At 41.5% G+C, this 22,659-nt stretch overlaps 2 protein-coding genes across 5 annotated transcripts in view; one reads left to right on the top strand and one right to left on the bottom strand.

Moving 5' to 3' along the window:
• Nucleotides 1-3,877, bottom strand: part of USP33 (ubiquitin specific peptidase 33) — a 52,174-nt gene extending 48,297 nt beyond the window's left edge. Inside the window, exon 1 of one of the 2 annotated variants that reach the window (XM_025417936.3) lies at nt 3,703-3,877. The gene's annotated coding sequence lies outside the window, so the exon portion shown is untranslated. The remainder of the gene's footprint in view (nt 1-3,702) is intronic. The other variant, XM_025417937.3, reaches the window with a different exon arrangement.
• An 11,946-nt stretch (nt 3,878-15,823) lies between these two features.
• MIGA1 (mitoguardin 1) overlaps nt 15,824-22,659 on the top strand; it is an 86,888-nt gene continuing 80,052 nt past the window's right edge. For 2 of the 3 annotated variants that reach the window (XM_025417934.3, XM_025417932.3), the window contains exons 1-2: nt 15,824-15,981; nt 18,884-18,997. In XM_025417934.3, the coding sequence (XP_025273719.3) occupies nt 18,899-18,997 (99 nt within the window). In that variant the 5' untranslated portion in view covers nt 15,824-15,981; nt 18,884-18,898. Of the gene's footprint in view, nt 15,982-16,180; nt 16,375-18,883; nt 18,998-22,659 lie in introns of those variants that run through there. The other variant, XM_025417933.3, reaches the window with a different exon arrangement.

Raw genomic sequence — 22,659 nt, 5'->3', positions numbered from 1 at the left:
CCAACCAGATGTCCATCCGTTGGCTTTTTTTCCCTTCCCTAACTCTTTACCCGCTCCCTTACTGCTGCTTTCAGAATCTCATCTGCACCCATGTCCTTTTGGGGTTTCTTTTTAATTTATGTAAGCTCTACTGCCCAACATGGGGCTCAAATTTATGACTCCAAGATCAAGATTCACATGTTCTACCCACTGAGCCAGCCAGGCGCCCCTGCACCCATGTTTTTATCTCGAGGCCTGCTTTCAAGATAGCACTTCTGAGAAACCACAAGGAGCACAAAAGTAGTGCTATGGACGTCTAGCTTAACCTAAAGCTGCCCAAGGAATCTCCTGGTCTGTCTTCTCCCAATTACAGCTCATTCTTCATTCACGTGGAATACATACCTCTTCTGATCAAACACCTTTTTTTTTTTTTTAATCAAACACCTTTATTTTTTTTTTTTATCAAACACCTTTAAAGAAGTCTTTCATATTTCGTCTTTTTCCTCTCCTATATTCACTTACATAACCCAGGCTTACTATCAGCCAAATTGTTCTGAACGATCCTTTTTTAATTATAACTTGTACCTTTCCAGGAACCCAACTATCTTTTTATTTTAGAAATGTCCTACAATAGCCTCATGTTGAAAACCTTCCAAACCTCACTCATTTCACACACCATCTCTACCATGACACAATCACAAGTAATGTCTCCCTTATCTAAATTCCTGATTATAATACTCATAAGGCACTTACAGTAGTGAAAAAAAAACTATTCTACTTGACTAGAAGTTTGACTGTAAGTTCTTTGAAAGCAGAAACCATGTTTCATTCTTTTTATTTTGCAATTCGTTTTCCCTGGTAAACTCACAGATATTTACTTACTTACCTTCTAAAATAACTTTATTTTGATACATGCACAATTTTTTAAAATATGAGTTCTCCAGTAGCACATACAACTCAATCTCAGAGCCAGGAGTTCAAGCCCCCTGATGGGTACAGAGCTCACTTTAAAAATATAATAATAAAGTTCTCTTAACATATACACTATACCGGTAGCCTGGGTAGCTCAGCGGTTTAGTTTAGCGCCACCTTCAGCCCAGGGCATGATCCTGGAGACCAGGGATCAAGTCCCACATTGGGCTCCCTGCATGGAGCCTGGTTCTTCTCCCCGTGCCTGTGTCTCTGCCTCTCTCTCTGTGTCTCTCATGAATAAATAAAATCTTTAAAAATATACATATATATATATATACACACACTATACATATATATGCATTATTCAAAATTCATCTTTTATAGATGACTATTCTGCTGTATTTATCTTGGACTCTTTGGCGCTGTCTTATTTATCAAAATGCTCTTGCCATCACAGGCAGATGTGAAAAAAAAAGTGTAAAAACTATACTAAAGAAGGAGCTGTTACTGGGGCGCCAGGCTGGCCCAGTTGGAGTGTACTGGGTCAGTCTTGATCTGGGGGTTGAGTTCAAGCCCCACGTTGGGTGTACAGATTATTTAAATAATTAAAACTTAAAAAAAAAAAGCAGTTACTCCTTTCTTTTTAAAAGACTTTTTTGTTGTTGTTTTTTAAAGATTCTATTTATTTATTCATGAGTGACAGAGAGAGAGAGAGAGAGGCAGAGACACAGGCAGAGGGAGAAGCAGGCTCCATGTAGGGAGCCTGACATTGGACTCGATCCCTGGACTCCAGGATCATGCCCTGGGCTGAAAGTGGCGCTAAACTGCTGAGCCACCCAGGCTGCCCTTAAAAGATGTTTATATTTCACATTTCTCACCAAAAATCTTTCACCATTTATGTACTTCATTTTCTAGCAGAGTCCACAGTTTATCATATTTTATAATTCACAGCGCCCTAATATCTATCCAAATTCTAATTTTTATCAAAGGTTATTTCAGTAAGATTATTTCAGGCTTTAAGGAAATTCTGATCCTTACACAATCTTCAAATGCTTCTGTCATGGGAAAAGACTTCACTTCTTGGCATTCCTAACTTAGAGACCCGACATGAGGTTCAACTAAGATTGCACATGTAAAAGGTCACTGAAAATTCTAACAGCAATACACAAAAATTAAAAATTATCTCCTTAACTCAGAATTTCAAATATTTAAAATGAACTTACTGCAATCTAATGCCATTAAACTACATTGTTACTTGGTTATTGGTAGTTCATGAAAGACAAAAAAGTGAAAGTTGGCAATAAATGAGATCAAAAATAAGATGCAATTTTAAGTAGACTAAACCCTCTTGCATTCAGCAGGTCAAATATTTTATTCCTGGAATATTTTTTGTATGGTCTTTTTCTTCCAACCCCGCCAAAGTAAATGAAACAACACAAACCCAGCAGCCTAATGTAACTATCACCCTCTTTTAAAATTAGCATTGTTTGTCAATAAGATTCCTACTGTTCCCCTTATTTATATTAGCAGCATGAATTCATTAACAACAGTTGTATTAGGTTCAAGTCAGAAAGCATATTATCTAATTTGGTCAGACCTTCCCAAATAGTAAAATAGCCTCAACTAGAAATGGTTCAAAGACAGGCTCGTTATTTTTTTAAACAGGTTTTTTCCTTAAAGAAAAAAATAATCTAATTAAACCTTAAAAATTACATAATTCTACACATCTATTAAGCAAAATGAGTCTAGAGATCCTTGTGGTAAAATCCATCCTCTATTTAGAGCCTATGCATGCTCCTGCTAGGATTTTACCCTCTGGCCCAATTTTCCAGGCCTAACACTAATTACATGAAAACGTAAACCCTAAAAATGTTTACGTTGAGTGCAAAACACCTAACAGATGCTCAAATGATAGCCCAACATGCACCCTGTGACCATTTAAATGAAGAACATTTTGTACCCGGTAAGTATATCTGAGTACAGGTCTGGGAAACCACACACTATGGAAATCCGACACAAACAAAAGCTGCAAAAAGGACAGACGGGCTGGTACGGGATAACCTCTCCAGCAGTACGGACCCCATACAGGCCGAAGAAATATCCCTGGGACGAGGACACCCTAGGATTTTCCCGTTAGTAACAATGAATAACGGGGCTTTGGGGCTGCACGAAGAGGTTCCATCACCTCAACGGCGCTGCAGGGCGAAGCCAGGAGCCAGGAGCCGGCGCGCCGCGGGGCTTCCAAGCGCTGCGCCCACCGCGGGGGGCGGGCAACCCCGAGGGGACTCGGGGAGGGGGGGGAGGGGAGGCTGGCAACCCCGAGGGGACCGGGGGAGGGGGGGAGGGGGAGAGGAGGGAGGAGGGGAAAGGGAGAGACAGCACTCGCGGGAGGGGGCAGGGGGAGGGCGGAGGGGGAGAAGAGGCGAGCGTGGCTGGCAGCCCGGAGGGGGCTCGGGGGAGGGGGAAGGGGAGACGGGCGGGGGGCTGGCATCCCGGAGGGGACCCCGCGCGTGTCAGCGATCCGCCCCACCCCCCGGCCTGTGGCTTCCCCGGGGAGCGCCCCCGGGGCCCGTGCCTCAAGCCCCCGACTGGCTCGCGCCCTCGGGATCCGCGCGGGGGCGGCCAGCGGGTGTCCCCGTAAGGCGGGCGCAGACCTAGGCCTCGGCTCGCCCGCGCGCCCCCCGCCCCCGCCCCCGCCCCCAGGCCAGCGCGCCCGCGGGAACCGCGCCCGGCCCCGCGCCCGGCCCCGCACCCCGCGCCCCGCACCCCGCGCCCCGCGCCCCGCACCCCGCCCCGGGGCGCCGCGCTCACCTCCACGGCCCGCCGGGGGCCCGCGGCCGCCCCGCCGCCCAGCGCTCTCTCCCTCCCCGGGGCTCCGAGAGGGCGGGCGCCGCGTCCGGGGGGCCGGGAAGCCGCTCCGCAGCGCTGCCCGCGGGGTCCCCGCCTCCCGCCCCGGCCACTTCCCGCAGCGGCTGCAGCTCCTTCCGGTGTCTCGGCGGAGCCGCGGGCGGGCGGGCGGGGAGGGGGCGGGGCCGCGGGGCGGGGGGCGGGGCCGAGGGCCGCGGGGGCGGGGCCGAGGCGGGCGGGGGCGGGGCCGCCGCGGCCCCAGGTGCGCAGACCCCGGCCCGCCCTCGGCGCCGGGACTTAGAGACCCGCTCCCGCTCCCGCTCCGGCGCCCGGCGCTTGCGCAGCGCTTTTAGGCGTGAGGCTCGCGTCGTTTCTACACGAGTTCCGCCCCTCTTGTACACTCACACTCCGCGACCTCTAGCAGGTCTCGTCTCAGCGCATCAGAGAACTTGCATTCAGGCTGGACCCTGAAGGGCCTCGCGTTTCTAACCTTATATGCAAAGAAATAATAGACCATTTAATTTACTCCTCTCTCTTCTTTGTTCTCCCAACTTCTTAGGGCTTAGAGTCTCTGAAAGTAATTGCGTTTCCTTTTCCACATCTGCAAGGGAGGAATTCATCTCTGCCGTTTTCCCCTAGGCCAAAATCAAGATCAAATGAAATATTTATTGAAACCTTAGTATCTGCTTAGTGCCTTGAGCACTAAAAGAGACCGGCCTTCTCTAACGTATGCAACTTAAAATTCGTTCAGATAATTGCTACGCAAACAATAAAAAAAAGCAATTCAGTTAATGAAAATTATTGTTAAAATGGCCAGTTTCAATCTATCTGATTATCTCTAACTCTGCAGTCTCCAAAATGGGAGCATGTAGCCAAGGACTATGCAAGGTGCTCAATCTCCATCAGAACCAAGTAGAATATATGGGAGCTTCTACTTCTATTTTTATGATAAAAGTGGGGGGGGGGGCAATGAACCTTTGCTAGCTGTATAGAGATTAACACCAATGCCTCAGTTTGCATCACAAATGGTCACCTACCGGGGTTCACCGAGAGAGAATGGAAGTTACAATTTGGAGGATGCCCATGGCACTATCACTCCTCCCTTTGTTTTTTCCAACATATTTCAATATTGCAGCTTACATACTACAGGATGTCAGCAATGTGGTTAATTTTATTTTAAAAAATCAAATATCTAAATGTTTTAAATATTACCTCTTTGTTAAGAGATAAGAGTGATCGTGAAAAACATTTGCTCTCAGATGTCTTGTTCTCTGATACCGGAGGTAAAGGAGAGTTGCATAGATCTATTTGAAAAAAAGACAGTGTTTTAAATTTTCTAACAGTGTTGTGGTAGCAAGAGGTTCTCATCAATATGCCACTTGCAAAAAAATTTTTAAGTGTACATTTAATATTTAATCAAAGTAAAAATGGTAGGGAGAAAAAATGAAAAGAAGAAAGAGGAAAAGAAATAGGGATAGGAAGACAATTGAATAGTCGCATCAAAACAATTACCATCTTGGGACGCCTGGGTGGCTCAAGGGTTGAGCATCTGCCTTTGGCTCAGGGCGTGATCCTGGAGTCCAGGGATTGAGTCCCACGATGGGCTCCCTGCGTGGAGCCTGTGACTCCCTCTGCCTGTGTCTTTGCTTCTCTCTCTGTGTGTGTCTCTCATGAATAAATAAATAAAATCTTAAAAAAAAAAAAACAATTGCCTTCTTATTTTTGCGATTAAGTAATGGCGAGTGAAAATGGCACAAAACATATATTTGATGTTCATATACCTGGGACTGAATAAGCTTTTGCAAATGCTATTTCTCTAATCAGATACACTTACACTAGATATTCCAAACTTCTTCATTCATCTGGCTAACTCTATCCCCGAAATTCCTTGCTTAAAGATTTTATTATTTTTTTTAGAGAGAGTGATAAAAATAGAGGTGTGAGCAGAGAGAGGGAGAGAGAGAGAATCTCAAGCAGCTTCTGGTCTGAACACAGAGCCCAACATGGGGCCAGGTCTCACAACCCCAAGATCACATCCTAAGCCAAAATCAAGGAGTCAGAGGCTTAACTGACTGAGCTAAGCTACCCAGGCATCCTTGGATATTCCTTGTTTAAAGCAGCACTCTTTACCCTGTTATTCCTCATTTCTGCATCCTTTGTTTCCTTCAGAGAATTTATTATAAATTTTAATTATGTTAAGATTTTTGTGTATATTTAATTTTTTGCCTATATCTTCAGAACTGTAAACCTCAGGGAGAGCAGCGAGGATTTTAATCTTGCTCATAATATTCTCATAGTCCACGGGACTCATAGTCCACCTGGGTGGCTCAGTGTTTTAGCGTTTGCCTTCACCTCAGGTCATGATCCTGGGGTCCTAGGATCAAGTCCGACATCGGGCTCCCCGCAGGGAGCCTGCTTCTCTCCCTGCCTATGTCTCTGCCTCTCTCCGTGTGCCTCTCATGAATAAGTAAGTAAAATCTTTAAAATGTTAAAAAAAATAATTATTCTCATAGTCCAGCATTGAAAGACTCAAATATTTATTGATTCTCAACTGGGGGTGGAGGGTATTTGGTCCCATGGTGGATAGTGGATATGTGGCAGTATTCCTGAAGAAGATGGGAGGAAGAGAAATTAGCTACATTCCTTTGCATTGACATGACAGGAAAGTCCAAAACATCATTAGTGACACTATTGAGAAATCCCAATTTAAACAGTCCTTATAATATGTTTTTGGTTATAAGTAATAGAAACCCAATTAAACTGTTGCTCCTAATGTGATGAACAAGATGGATTTGGTGGGGGACAGGCAGATACTGATTTTATTGTTTCTCATCATTGTCTCCGAAAATCTCTGAAGATCCAACCCTCTCTGTTCCTAAGACAAAACCTTAGGCAAAGCCTTTTGCTTTTCCAGTGACTCCCAGGTAATTAAAAAGTCCTCCAGTCATGTTCTAGTAAGAAACAAATGATCTTTTTTCCCTGGTATTAAAAAGTTCTGTCCAGTGCAATGTCAAAAATTCCAGAACCATACAGGCAAAAAATTATCTGCCATTCCCTCCCCATTCTTCCCCCAACTGGTTTTTCATTTTGGTCCCCTCCTGGGTTGAAAAAGACAGGTACAGAAAGATTCTTTCCTAACTAAAACAGCTTTAGCCTGGTGTCATTGCTCTCTGGGTACAGCAGAGGTCTGAGGCTGGTCTTTCTCTTCTGGAATTATCACTTATCTACAATCTCTTGGCTCAGTGGTGTACCTTCTGGTGTACCTTATGACATATACCTCAGTGCTCTAGTTTCCAGGGATTCATCCAAAGGTTAGGATCATCCCTCTCATGCAGGCAGTCCTATTGGACAACATCTTTCAAGATGATCCAATCCAGTTCTCTTACATGGATCCTTCACTTGGTCCACAAAAAAGCACATGTATATCTTGCACAGAAGTGTGGGCCATTCCCATCAGCCTGTGTTCATCTTCTTGGAGGCAGTCTTAGCCAATTGACTTACGACTTTTCAAATGAAAATCAGTTACCAAGTCTTGCCTGTCTAATATGCCAAAGGACACATCTTTCCAAAATGGTCCTCTTGGGCAGCCCTGGTGGGTCGGTGGTTTAGCGCCGCCTTTGGCCCAGAGTATGATCCTGGAGACCTAGGATCGAGTCCCGCATCAGGATCCCTCCACAGAGCCTGCCTCTCCCTCTTCCTGTGTCTCTGCCTGTGTGTGTGTATGTGTGTGTGTGTGTGTGTGTGTTTCATGAATAAAGAAATAAAATCTCTTTAAAAAATGATCCTCTTAAAGCCCTTCAGACCTAGCTTGAGATGAGAGGGAAGCATCTACCTCTCTACTCCCAGTATAGTACCTTGAATTGGATGGGAAGATATTTGGCGTTAACTTTTGAGGCCTCTGCCAAGAAAATCAAGTTTTGTTTATTCATAAATAGGGTAAGGGTTCAAGTTACTCTAGCCCAGGGATTCTCAAAGACAACACTGACATCTTGGACTGAATAATTATTTGTTGTGGGGTATGGTTCTGGTGCATTGTATGAGGTCTAGCAGCATCTGTAGTATCCACTAGATGCCAATAGCACCTCCTCCCATTGGTGACAGAGTCACCCCCACTTGGGAATTACTGCTTTAATTTAGGTTGGTGCTTCTTAAACTTTTTTCAGATAATCAAATCAGATCATTCAGAAAATTAGGTCAGTAGACAGGAATGCTCACAATTAGAGGCTTCCAGCAGGGATTACTATGTGGGCATATCTGTAAGCCACTTGAAGCACATCAGTGAGCTGGGGTATACCATTTGAGATGCTCTTAGGCAAAATAAAGGGTTTATTGGCTCTTTAAATCCAAGGAAGGCTAAGTTGAACTGGGAACTCGAACATTACTGGGATTCCCCATGATCTCTTCATTAGTCATTTCTTGAATTTGCCATCTTACAGTTTTCCCCAAGAACAGAATTCCTAGTTTAAAAAAATAGATTATTGTCTTCACCTTGGTTAAGTGCTGCTTAGAAGCATTCAGCCAGGGAGGTTCAGGGTCATGGAAGAAAACAGCAGCTCCAATGACAATTATGTGGATGGATGGAATGGAAATTTCCAAGAAAGAAAATAAGGAGCCAGGTCAACCAAATATTATTTAAAAAATTGATATTGGCTTAAAGGCTGAGCAAAAAGATTTCTTATAGGCCAGTGTAGGAAGGATTTTTTTAGACAGAGGGAACAAAACAGGCAAAAGGACATCAGCAAGAGATAGTATGCCAGATGCGGGAACCTCCTAGGGGTCAGTATTACTAGAGCAGAGATTGAGGGCAAGGAATCAGGGACAGGCTAGACAGAGAAGGCAGATCATGAGTGATCTTGTCTGCTAAATAAAGTTTTTCCTCTAGATATCCATGAAGAACTTTAAGAAAGGAAGTAACATCATGAGATTTATACATTGATTACTTGGATAGCAGTGAATGGCATAAATGGGGGCTGAATTTTGTAGAACACAGACCAGGGAGGGTAAGGACCTAGCAGTGGAGATGGCCATGAGAGCCACCAAGGAGATAAAAATCAATAGATGTTCAACTGACTCCATGAGGGATGGAACCTAGGAAGATTCCTCTGTGCAGATTCTCTTCATTCTTGCCTAGATTATTTTGATAGTTCTATGTCTTTCTGACTCTAGTCTCTCCTCGAATCTGTTGCCATTATTCTGAACACGAGCCTTTCTAAAACATAAATCTAGTCATAACTCTTCAATGATACTTTGTCACCCCAGAGGGTTTTTTATTTTTCTCATCAAGGGCCTAACATATAACCAAGGTGCCTAAGGTGCAACACCTAAAAACCTTGCACTTGTCTGAAACAGTATCTGTGTACTTTAGCACTTGGCTTGCCTCATTCTAGTCCCTTCATGGAGTCAGTTTTACCCAGACTTACTCCTTTTATCTCATCTTTTGTTACACCCAACCAAACATGTAGGTCTCAAGCTCTTCTAAGGTAGTTTTGTTTTGTTTTGTTTTAAATAGGCTCCATGCCCAAGGCAGGGCTTGAATTCAGGACCCTGAGATCAAGACCTGAGCTGAGATCAAGAGTTGGATGCCTAACCAACTGAGCCATCCAGGTACCTCCTCAAGCTTTTCTAATCTACATTTCATTCTTTTGAAGGGGAAAACATTTGCTCATGCCTCTTTTATTTAATCCTGATTTCTTTAGCCCTAACTTTAAACCTAAGTATAGAATCCTATTCTGTCTTTTACTCCTTTCCTTAGACGTGAACTCTGCCTGGGGTGCCTGGGTGGCTCAGTTGGTTAGGCATCCAACTCTTGATTTCAGCTCACCTCATGATTTTAGGATTATGGGATTGAGCCCCATGTTACGGTGTGTGTGTGTGTGTGTGTGTGTGTGTGTCTGTGCTCAGCAGGGAATCTGTTTGGGATTCTCTCTCCCCCTTTCCCTGCCCCTCCCCTGCCAGGATGAATAAATAAATAAATCTTTAAAAAACAATAAAAGGGAACTCCACTCATCCTTCAAGAGTTGTCTCCTAGGAGAAGTCATCTTCAACTTCTTCAGGCTGTTTGGACCCTTCCTTTTATGGAATATTCTTTAGTGATGAGTATACTACTAGTTATAAACTATACATTATAATGTCATTATTATACATTGCAATGATTTGTTCACTTTTCCATATCCTGAACCAAACTGTCGGCCCCTTATCCTAGTATATCTGGCATTCAGCACAGTACATTGTACAATGTAGGAAATGGACAAATCAATAAACCTACTATTGAAGATGAGTGACTATGAAAATATGAAAGAAACATAAAATATATTTTCTAACCTGGGGAGATAGTAATTTTCTTATGCTTTTCAAAATGGTCATCGTTTAAATATATAGATAACAGATGCAGCTCTTAATTTTATGAATTTTAAAGATAATATAGGGTTTTCTAGACTTTTAAAATATTACCAGGTTTCTAAATGTGCAAAATAGGAACTCTTGTTTCCATGTAGGTTTATTTATTTTTTTAATTTATTATTTTTTAAAGATTTTATTTATTTATTCATGAGAGACAGAGAGAGAGAGAGAGAGAGAGAGAGAGAGAGGCAGAGACACAGGCAGAGGGAGAAGCAGGCCCCAAGCAGGGAGCCCAACACCGGGCTTGATCCAGGCCTCCAGAATCACACCCTGGGCCAAAGGCAGCACTAAATCGCTGAGCAAACTGGGCTGCCCTCCATTTGGGTTTAATTTTAATTTTTCTGTTTTTGGTTTTAAAGTAACTCTGGAATAAACTTATTTACCTAAGCCCTTACTTAGGTGACTCTGTATTTTCTACTATTTTATGGTTTGATGTAAATACCTCCATAGAATACATAATTCTTATTAGAGCAGCATGGCATTTTAACAAATACTAAGGCAGTCCAGGGAAGTCATGCTCTAAATTATTCTCTGACATCAGATCTCTAGCTTTTACCATTTACATAATCTCTTTAAGCCTCAGTGTTTTTGATCTAAGAAATGACAATAATAATTTTTTGAGGCTAATAGCTTTGTTAAGATGTAATTCACACATTTGAAATATACAATTCAAAGGTTTTTAGTATATTCGCAGATTTGCACAACCAGCACAATCTAAGTTTAGAACATTTCATTGCCATAGGTGCCTGGGTGGCTCAGTTAGTGAAGCACCAGACTCTTGATTTCAGCTCAAGTCATGATCTCAGGGTCATGAGATTGAGCGTCGCATTGGACTCTGTGCTTGGTGTAGAGTCGGCTTGTCCCTCTCTCTCTATCCCCCCTCTTCAAATAGATGATAGATAGATAGATGATAGATAGATAGATAGATAGATAGATAGATACATAGATAGATAAAATCTTTAAAAAGTAAAAGTATTTCACTGCCCCAAAAGAGCAGTTCCATACTCTTTAACAGCAACCTTCATTTTCCCACATTTTTTCCAGCCCCAATCAAGCACTGATTTACCTCTGGTCTCTAGAGATATGCCTATACTGGACATTTTGTATAAAGAGAAACACGTAAAATGTATTTTTTTATGACAGGCTTTTTGGCATGTTTTTACTTTGTAGCATGTACACCATTGCTTTTTGGTAGTCAAATAATACTCCACCATGTGGACATACTAGGTTTTATTTATGCACTCATTAGTTGATGGATATTTGGGTTGTTGTCACTTTTTAGGTACTATGAATAATGTTGCTATGCACATTTATGTAAAGTTTTTATGTAAATGTATCTTCTACTTTCTCTTGTGTATTATCTAGGAATCGAATTTGCTGGGTCACATGGTATCACTGTGTTTAACATTTTGAGGAACTTGAATGAATCTGTAGTATTTGGATGTAGAAGGAATGCATATTCTAAATTAGCATGTAGAGCCATAGTCTGAGTTCTGAATGCCTTTGTTGGCTTGGTTCTGACTTGTGCAGGAGTCTGCCAAACACTTCTGGGTGGGTCATGAGAACAAAGATTTAATGGCCAGTATATGCTTTTTGGCATCATATAGATTAAAAAGGAGGGCCTAAATTATTTTAGGGGACTCTGCTAGGTTTTGGCAGTTAATGGAAAAAGTAATTGGATATATGATTTACCTAAAAGAATTAATCTATTTAGGAGATGTAATTGTTTTTAACTAAATTGCTAGAATTTGGTCAGGCTTAATGTTTTCACTTGATAAGTGCTGTTTCCACCAATATTTCAGGAAGTTCATTGGCCATATGTTAATGTGTCAGGTAGAGTGAGCAGTGGTCCTCAATATCCTAAATGAAATGTCAGCTACACACAACCAGTGCATTAAATCTGATTTGGGTGCCTTCTGCGTGTGGCTCATTCCGAAATGCTGGGCTCTTTTCTTATTATTGTGGGCTCCTCAATGACTGCCCCTCTTGCTGGGGATTTCTCATTGTATCATTTCCTAACATTGGGGGTGGAGGGGAATCTGTGGTTAACCATTTGGATATTCCACTAAGTTCCTGGTTCAAGCCTGGCTACCTTCTGTGGCATTCATATGGCCCACAGGATAATGTTTCTTGCAAAATTGCAAGTACAGGCCACTTTCACTACAGCCCTCTTTCTTTGCTCTGCCATCAGAGGCCTCTTTGGATGGTCTGTTGTCTTTAGATTTTTCAGGCAACATAAATTATAGGGCACAGAAGTCAGATTGTCTGAGTTTCTAAAAGTTCCTTCACTTGGCTTGAGGTAGTGGTAGGATGGAATATGAACTCTACTCTCCCTACTCCTCACACACAGCACTCCAGAAAACTGTCTCTTAGGCATTTTCATTTTTCAGCCTTCTTTGATCAATTCTACGGCATCATTCCCTGGAGCTTTGTGAGAATCGAGGATTGCTAAAGGGGCTTCACATTAGTTCTAGCATGCCCTGTGTGGTTGGCCTAGCATCCTTTTTAAGAATACTTAGGGCACTTGACATCTATTTCTTTTTCTTTTTTTAAGGATTTTATTTACTTGAGAGAGAGAGAAAGAAAGAGAGAGCATGAGTTGGGAGTGGGCAGAGGGAGAGGGAGTAGACTCCCCGATGAACAAGGAGCCCAAAGCAGTCCAGATCCCAGTACCCTGAGATCATGACACTTAGCCGACTGAGCCACTCAGGTGCCCTGGTATCTATTTCTTTTAGCTTTGGTGCTTCTGCCAAAGGACATGGAAAAGTTCCATAGAATATGACCTACATCTCAGAAATGTGTGTCAGAATTGTTCTAAGTTCTTAACCATTTTTTGGTATCTTGGACGCCTTTGACATTCTGGTAGAGCTTAGGGACCCTCTTCTCAAAGAAACATTTCTATGTGCATAAAACAAAATGTATAGGATTACAAAGGAAACCAATTATATGGAAATAAAGTTTTATCCTCAGATCCAATGGAGTTATTTCTCAAGTTAAAAACTTACATAAGAATATTAATGCTTTTCAAGAACTATTACAGTTATCTTCCTAACACCCCAAAGAGGAAACGGAGATATAATAAAATTAAGTACTTGACCCAAGACCACACACCTAGTAAGAGGCAGAAAAAGGATTTGAACTTGGACAGTCTAAAACTACAGCATTGTTTTGATACTATGCATATAGGATCTTCCAAATTCATTGATGGTTGTTTAACAATTCTCCTCACTTAGGGCGAGGGACAGACCTCTAGAATTAACCAAAACCCATTTTTCTCCTGGGCCAAGATAACATAAGATATTATATCCAGGGATGTCTGTCTGGCTCAGCCAGTAATATGCAACTCTTGATCTCTTGGTTATGAGTTCGAGCCCAACGTTGGTTGAGTATAGAAATTATTAAAAAAAAAATCTTAAAAAAAAGACATCATATCCAAATGTGAGACTGTGCCTCCCTGATGTTGCATCCATGTGGAATACCCTGTCCTATGTTTAAGTCACTATTTGTTTGGTTTTCTTTTGCTTGTAACTAACAGCATCCTAATTGATACACCTACTAATGACTAAGATTGTGTGTTAACCTTAGAAATAAAACACTCAATTATTTTACCAGCAAAAATGGGTTTATTTGGGAATAACAGAGAATTGCAATTTGGGACAAGCAAGGTATGGCAAAACCATAGGCAAGTCTAACAAACACAGGAGAAGAACCTTATTTTATGGAGAAGGAGAAAGATGGGAGGGGTTGTTTTGAACAAAATTCCCTTGGAGAAAAGCAAGGGTTTGGGATGATGATGGTTTCTCACTGGCTGAGTTGCAGGAGTAGTTGATTTCTTGTAGGAGATGCAATGTATAGCTTTCCTGTTGGAGCCTGTGACTGCCGATTCCTTCCCTAATTGACATTGAATGGTACAGCTTTCCCTTCCAGCCCCTCCTTACATCATCCTGAGTCCACTTTAGTGAGGTTTCCCTTCATTAATTTTAGCAATTATGTACTCTGCCAACCCAGGAGAAGGGAGGCTTGGAGCAAATTACATTGATTTAGAAAAGTAACAAAAATATTTCATTCCTCGTTCCCTTGCTAAAGAGTAAAATCCATAAAGAGTTTGTACTAGTATAATGTTTATTGTGAGATTAAAAGAGATAATGTTCTCAGTAAAGTTGCTTTAAGTGGTAGTTATTACTACTGCTCTTCCCATTATGCTGAATGTTCAGAAATTGTGGGAAGTAGGGAGGGGGCAGCGGAAAGGAGATTGGGAGAATAAACAAAAGACAGCCTTACAAATTCCAGGTTCTTCCAATGTCAATGGCACCATTTACTTTACAAGTGCAAAACATTTTCACATGGAACTATGTGCACTTTCAGTCACTATTCACCTACCAAAGTCATACATCAGTATGGTCATTCTCCTTATTTCCCATTTGACTGTATGGGAATTTTTAAAACAAGGGGCACCTGAGTGGCTCGGTCAGTTAAGCGTCTGCCTTGGGGTCAGGTCGTGATCCTGGGGTCCTGAGATCCACCCCAGGCATAGGGCTCCCCGCTCAGCAGGGGGCTGCTTCTCCCTCTCCCTCTGCCTGTCCCCTACTTATGTTCTCTCTCACTCCTTCACTCTCTCTCTCCAAAACATAAATAAAATCTAAAAAAAAAAAAAAAAGGAATTTTGGAAACGAACAGAAATGATTATTCATTCCTGCTCCTTAGGTGGGAATAGTAACAACTACTGTCATGTTTCAGCTATCCTTACAAAATTATTTTGACACTTCACCACAAATGTGCTCAGCAATTGGAAGTTAAAAATGTGCAGTGTTGATGGAATGTTTTGCCTTGAGACTACACATAGAAACAGCATCTTTTTGTGTGTGCGGTGGTTCTCCACATCCCCCCTCCCAGCCCATGTGTTTACTGTGTGTTAGGACCTCAGAACAGTGTATACTGTGCCTAATGACTCAGGGATGGCCTCATTTACATATTCTAATTCAGTGGGAAATGTGGAGAAAAACTAAACAGAAATTGAAATCAATAACCTCCAACAGGGCAGCCCGGGTGGCTCAGCGGTTTAGACCCTGCCTTCAGCCCAGGGCGTGACCCTGGAGACCTGGGATCGAGTCCCACATCAGGCTCCCTGCAAGAAGACTGCTTCTCCCTCTGCCTGTGTCTCTGCCCCTCTCTCTCTCAATCTCTCTCTCTCTCTCTCTCTATGTATATATATATCTCATGAATAAATAAATAAAATCTTAAAAAAAAAAACCCAACCTCAATACAGGGTTAGAATACCTCTTAACATGCATTCGCTTAAGTGCTGCGGCTCTATAGTAGAAGTTCTCAACCTGAGCTCCGTGGGTTGGCTTGGGGCGTCTGAACCTGTATGCACTGTATGCATTTTTTCCTTTAAAACGATATATGAAAAAAATAAAATAAATAAAAAGCAATGTATGAACAACAACAACAAAAATAAAACAATGTATGAGTGTGTCTAGGTGCATTTTTCTGGGGGTAAAGTCTCCTAGTTTTCACTAGATTCAACGAATAGTCCCAGAGCCCCTAAAAAGGGCTACGTAATGCGGTTGCCAGTTGGCAGCACCGTCAAACCGCAGTTGTTCCCAAGCGGTCCCTAGCTGCAGCAGGCGAGGCGGAAACCTTCTGCCCTCAACAAAAATGGCGGGAGCGGCTTCCCACGTAGCCCCTCACGCGGAAAGGCTAGAAGGCCCCCGCCACCTTCTCTCCACCTTCCCACTCCTGACCCCGGAAGGACTCCGCCCCCGCGGCCAGGCGGCGGCTCAGCGCGGGGCTGCGGCGAGGAAGCGGGCGTGGGCCAGCCGCACCTGGCCGGGGCAGCCGCAGGTAGGAGGGGGCGGGCCGGGGCCGCGCAGAGTCCCGCTGGGCTCCGGACTGCCCCGAGCCGGGCGGGGGCCGGGCCGGGCCGGGCGGGGCCGGGCGGGGCGGGCGAGGGGAGCGGCGCGGGGCCTGGGCGGCGGCGGGGCCGCGGTGCGAGCGGGGCGTGCACGGGGCTTGACCCGGGGGCGCGGGCGCGGGCGGGGGGCGGGGGCCTTCTCGGCAGGTGCTCTCGGTGAAGACGGCCGCGGCGGACTGCGGCCTCGGGACCCTCTAACCCGCGTCGCTCCTCGTCTGCGTTCCGGAGGGAGGCCTCCCGGAGACCGAGCTCTGCACAGACCTGCGTCGTTGCTGTTTTAGCAGCATTGCCAACGAAGCGTTTTTGCTATGTTTTTCTCACAGGTTGCATGGGTTTAGGCCTCACTTCATTTTTTTTTTTTTTTTGGTGTGTGTGTGTGTGTGTGTGTGTGTGTAGTTCAGACTTTCCTGCTTGCTTAAATTCTAAAGTCCAAGGTGTAGAGTAGAATTTTAGGAGATTTAGGAAACAAACTATTTATCACACATTTTTTTTTCTTCTTCTTCTTCTTCTTTTTTTTTTTTTTTAGCTCTGCAGTGGTTAGCTGGAGAGGAGCGAGTAATATTACATAATATAGTATTTTGGGAGATGTTTTAGACGCACTCTACAAAGTTGAATAAGAATTAAACCGCCTTAGTGTGCATTTTATTTTATTTTATTTGTTTTAGTGTGCATTTTAATTAATACTTATGAAAACAACTGACACGCTTGGTTTTTTATTGTTATTTTTTATTTTTAACCTTATTCAGTTATTAAGTTTGGAATCATACCCTCAGTGATTTTAACTTAAATGGAATGAGGTAAATGAGAATGCAAAAAAAAAAAAAAAATTGTCAGAATTCTTAAGGAAGCCGCGGCAGCTTAGATTGAAATGTTTCTTTCTCCTCTGCTTAAAAAATTGGAACCCTCTATAATGGAGAAAGTCCTTTTAGATGAATTATTCAGTTTTTTTTTTTTTAAACTGTAGCACAGATAGCTTAATGATCCAGAATCTTCAGTTACTAAAAATGCTCCTCAAGAAGTCGTGGATTTTGGGAGGCGGAGGGGATAAGTGTGCTTTCTTTTTTTTAAGATTTTTCTTTTTAGTATAACGTTAAAAGAATAATACAGGTGCTTAAAAAATCAAATATTTGAGAAGACTTATAATGAAAAGTAATGATTCCTTGCCCAACCTTTCTTTCATGCCAGCCTTGTTCTCCAGAGGACCATTTTTCTCTTGTTTGTTTCTTCATGGATTGCTTTGTATTTCTCAGTTAAATATTTATATCATAGTTTTTTGGTTGGAATAAATGTACTTCCATTAGAATTATACTGAGCCTGAACATTGTAATCAGAATATGTTTGAGGGGAGATTAACTGTATACCCTGCGAGTGTCACTAGTAGGGAGTAAGGTTAGCGTCAGTAGCAGTAACCCACCTTAAGAAGTATTAACTGTGTTTGATTTGAAAGGAAACTACTACTTAATCAGTGGACTTGATACTTGTCTGAAGAAAGGATATTAACCGAAATGGATATCTACTGGAGTTTACAAAAAGAGGAGAAATATATGCAGAAATAAAGACCTTTTTTTTTTTAAGATTTTATTTATTTATTCATGAGAGACACAGAGAGAGAGAGAGAGAGGCAGAAGGAGAAGCAGGCTCCATGCAGGGAGCCCGATGTGGGACTCGATCCAGGGTCTCCAGGGTCACGCCCTGGGCTGAAGGCGGCGCTAAACCACTGAGCCACCCAGGCTGCCCAGAAATAAAGGACTTAAAGTATAGCCAGTCAATAAGCTTTTATAGAGAGATTGCTAATGATTTTTATTTTCTCTTTAGTTATGTTCCTGTGGCCCTAATGGAGGAAAAGAAATGTTAAATTTGGTAGACATAAAGATTCTGGTTACTGGAGAAGCCTACTCTCTTGTGTACCAGAGACCGGTTCAGGCTTTTAATTGGCCTAGATAAAATATTCTTCAGGACCCATTCATTTTGTGCTCACCAGGGAGCCTTTATAACTTTTTTTTTTTTTTTAATTTAGCTCCTTACCGTTTTTTATTTCAGGGAGGGTATGTTTTGATGACATATATAGGCATTCTTTTAGTAGATAGCATATTTACTATAAATAAGTAAATTTGTAAGCTAATTTATACATCAATATTAGGTGACTTTGTTTAGTATGCGTCCAGCTAGGTACACAGGTAAAATGGAGTTTCTGCCCTTGAAAAGCATAGACCCAGAGCCGGAACCATCGTGTTTCTGTGACGGTTCTGCTATCTTTAAGGGCCCTTCTGAGAGATAGCTGCCTTCTCTGTAGACATCTGACTTCTCTTTCTCTGGTTTCAATAGAAACAGGCATTAAGAAATACTAAAATTTTATAGCATGTATGTGGCCTTTCTTTGAAGATCTTTAAAATGTGCTAGTTGGAAAATAAGTGCCTGAGTTCTGAAGTTCAGTGAACTGAGCTTACTTTCTGGCCCCAGGAGTCCTGGTTCCAATCAGATTCCCTTCAGCACCTGTCTCTCCATTTACTTGTAGGAAATAGGTGGGAAGAAATTGATTTTACATTACCATTTAAAAGCTGACATGTTTAACCAGAAAAGAGAGAATCTAGAACTTGCAATTTTCTAAGGGAAATATGCTATCTGAACTCATAGTTCAAATCTAACTCATTTTCTTTTTGGGTGCTTTGGTGATTAATAAACCTGTAGTTCAGATAAATTTAGCTCATAATTTTCTTCAGGGAAGAATATCATGAATAATTAACTGCAAAAAGAAAAAACTGATAGAGATAAATTTTGAATTTGTATCTTTCATTTGGTGGCTCATATATTTTTATGTTTCATTTAATGAAGATCAGAAGAGGAGTCATGTCAGAAGAAACAGTAAAGGAATCACAGTTTTCCTTGAAGACAGCAGTACTAAGAGTGTTTGATCTTCCTGTGTCTTGGTACTATTCTCTCTCCCAGGTAAAAAAGCAAAAACAAATGTGAAATTACTAAGTTTATTGTTCTGACCGTAGTATTTTGTTTACAGTATTTAAATTTCAGTTGAGGTTTTATTTTTTTATTTTTAAAATATTTTATTTATTCATGAGAGACACAGAGAGAGAGAGAGAGGCAGAGACAAGGCAGAGGGAGAAGCAGGCATGATGTGGGACTTGATCCCAGGTCTCCAGGATCACGCCCTGGGCTGAAGGCAGGCGCTAAACCACTGAGCCGCCCAGGGATCCCCTCAATTGAGGGTTTAAATGGCTCAGTCAAAATGTTTATTAAGGTAGTTTAATACTTGGTTTTTATTTCATGTTTTTTTTGTTATTATATTCATAACTTTTTAAAGGAGATCATATTACTTTAAAAAATAGACCTGTGGTGCCTGGCTGGCTAAGTTGGAAGAGCAAGTGACTCATCATCTTAGGGTCATGAGTTTAAGCCCCATGTTGGGTGTACAGATTACTTAAATAAATTAATTTAGAAAAAATAGTCCTACTTTTAAAAAAAAAGATTTATTCACTTGAGAGAGAGCGAGAGAGAGAGCATGAGAGCACAAGCAGAGGGAGAAACAGACTTCATGCTGAGCAGGGAGTCTCATACCTCATAAATGGAATCATATAATATTTGTCTTTTGGGAGACTGGCTTATTTTACTTAGCATGTCCTCAAGGTTCATCCGTTTTGTAGCATGTTAGAATTTCCTTCTTTTTCCAGGTTGAATAACATTTGATTTTATGTATTCCCTGCATTTTGCTTATCCATTCATCCATTGCTGTTCATTTAGGTTACTTCCATCTTTTGGCTCTTGTGGATAATGGTACTATAAAACATGACTGTATGAATATCTGTTCAAGTCCCTGCTTTCAGTTCTTACAGATATCTACCAAGAAGTGAAATTGTTGGGTCATATGAGGATTCTGTGTTTAATTTGTTGAGAAACTGGCAAGTTGTTTTCCATAGTGGCTCCACCACTTTTCACTTCTGTCAGCAGTGGTCCAAGGTTCCGGTTTTTCAACATTCTCACCCAAACCTGTTATTTTATGGCTTTTTGATAGTAGCCACCCTGATGGGTATGAGTTGGTATCTCATTGTGGTTTCCCTAGTGATTTGCATTTCCCTAGTGACTAATGATGTTGAGCATCTCTTCATGCACTTATTATCCACTTGTATATCTTCCATGCGAATGGTCCCTTGATTTTTAACAAGTGCTTCTAATGGAATTTGTACTTCATTGTACTAAAGGGAAAGGTACTTATGGTAGGTAGCATTTATCACTAAAGTTACATCAAATTTCATCAAATCCAAGATGATCATTTTTGACATTTCAACATTTGTAAAACTTGCTTACAATTAAAATGAATAGTATCTCAGATGAGTAAAATACAGTGTAACTTTATATGTACATAGGAAATGATGTTGCACAGATAAGATGTATACAAATAGTAATTACTACCTAGTGTTCACTACATTTAAGACATGTATGTCCTTTATACATAAAATGTGTCTAATCTACAAAGTAACCTTGGAATTTGGAAATCATCTCCATTTGACAGATCTGGAAGCTTCAAGAGCTTCAGTAACTTGTCTAAAAGGGCAAATAATAGAGATGCCTCGGTGGCTCAGTTGGTTAAGGAGCCTACTCTTATTTTTTTCTTAAATTAATTTATTTGAGAGGGAGAATATGCAAGTAGGGGGAGGGAGACAGATAAGCAGATTCTACACTGAGCACAGAGCCCCATGTGGGGCTTGATCTCAGAACCCTGAGATCATGACCTAAGCTGAAATCAAGAGTCAGTCACTTAACCGACTGAACCACCCAGGTGCCCCAAGCATCTGACACTTGATCAGACAGACCTTGATCTTAGGGTTGTGAGTTCAAGCTGGGCATGGAGCCTACTTTAAAAGTGCAAGTAATAGGGGCACCTGGGTGGCTCAGTTGGTTAAGTGTCTGCCTTCAGCTCAGGTCATGTTCCCAGGGTTCTGGGGTAGAGCCCCACATTGGGCCCTCTGCTCAGAGAGGAGCCTACTTCTCCCTCTCTGCCCTCCCTTGTATTGTGTGTCACTATCTCTGTCTCTCTCTCTCTCAGATAAATAAATAAAATCTTTAAAAAAAAAGTGCAAATAATAAGATTTTAGCTTGTACCTCCTTGATCCCCAGATCCATTTTCTCTCATTTCCTTTCTTTCCTTTTTCAGGACTACATGCTTAAAAGAAAATTTGACAAATATGGAAAAGAATTAAAGAGAAAATAAAAATAATCAACAGTTCCTCTATAAAAGCTTATTTGCTATACTTTCTCTAGATCTTTTATTTTTGTATATATCTCTCTGCCCTCCACTCCCCTCTCCCTGCCCCCACTACCTTATTCCCCCCATTTGAGATTATAAAGTTCTATATTTTGAACATTTTCTATCATTAAAAATGCCTTATGACTATAGATGTACTATAGTTTATTGAATATTTTTCTGGTTTTATGTTTCTGGTTTGTTTCAACAGTTTATTATTTATATATATCTTTGTCCAATTTTTAGATTTTTATTAAGGTAGATTCCTAGAGGTGAAAATATTAAGTCTAAATGTTTGGTATTCTTTTATTTGTATATGTTATACCATTTGGATGACATTTCAAAGACTAGCAGAAGGACGTGTATAAAGCATTGTGCTACACATTTTGTTGGGTACGTTTCCAAGTTCATTTAGCCCTTACAATGATCTTTTTAAAAATGTATTATTTGAATAGGTAATACGGTTCACAGATCAAAACCACACACATATATACAGATACATACATGAAGATGTTTTGCTATCTCAATCTCCATCCATTCCCTATGGGTAACCATTTGGATTCCTTGAATATCAGAGTTTCCTTAATCAGATATCAGTAAAAGCAATTATATACTCTTTTTTTTTTTTTTTTTTTTTTATGATAGGCACACAGTGAGAGAGAGAGAGAGGCAGAGACACAGGCAGAGGGAGAAGCAGGCTCCATGCACCGGGAGCCTGACGTGGGATTCGATCCCGGGTCTCCAGGATCGCGCCCTGGGCCAAAGGCAGACGCCAAACCGCTGCGCCACCCAGGGATCCCTTATATACTCTTTATTTTCTTGTCTTTCTTATAAAAGGGAGCATACTACCTATGTTCTTGTTTTTTCACTTAGATTATTTCCTGGAGATCTTTCTGTATTAATATGTATGGATATTTTTCTTTTTTTTTTATTCCTACTGCTACATAATATTTCTATACATGAACATTTGTGTTATTTCTGATCTAGTGCTGTTACAAACAATGCTATAATGAGTAAGTTTGATATATCTCAATGCATACAGGTGTAGGCATGTGATACAGGTATAGGCACAGGATAAATATTTAGACTTTGGATTTCCAGGCCAAAGAATAAATGTATTTGAATTTGGTAGGTACTGTTAAGTTGCCTTCTGTAGGAACAGTATTATTTTGTACTCCCCCCATTTTTTTTTTTTTTTTGCCAGTCTGATAGGTGAGAATGTTTTTTGTTTTTTTTTTTAAGATTTTATTCATTTATTCATGAGAGACACAGAGAGAGAGGGAGAGACAGGGCAGAGGGAGAAGCAGGCTCCCTTTCAGGAGTCCGATGTGGGACTTGATCCCAGGACCCCAGG

The sequence above is a fragment of the Canis lupus genome, chromosome 6 (genome assembly GCF_003254725.2).
Source record: "Canis lupus dingo isolate Sandy chromosome 6, ASM325472v2, whole genome shotgun sequence".
In the NCBI taxonomy this organism is placed as follows: domain Eukaryota; kingdom Metazoa; phylum Chordata; class Mammalia; order Carnivora; family Canidae; genus Canis; species Canis lupus.
The sequence above is the reverse complement of the archived record's forward strand: the minus strand, read 5'-3'. Positions and strand labels throughout refer to the sequence as shown.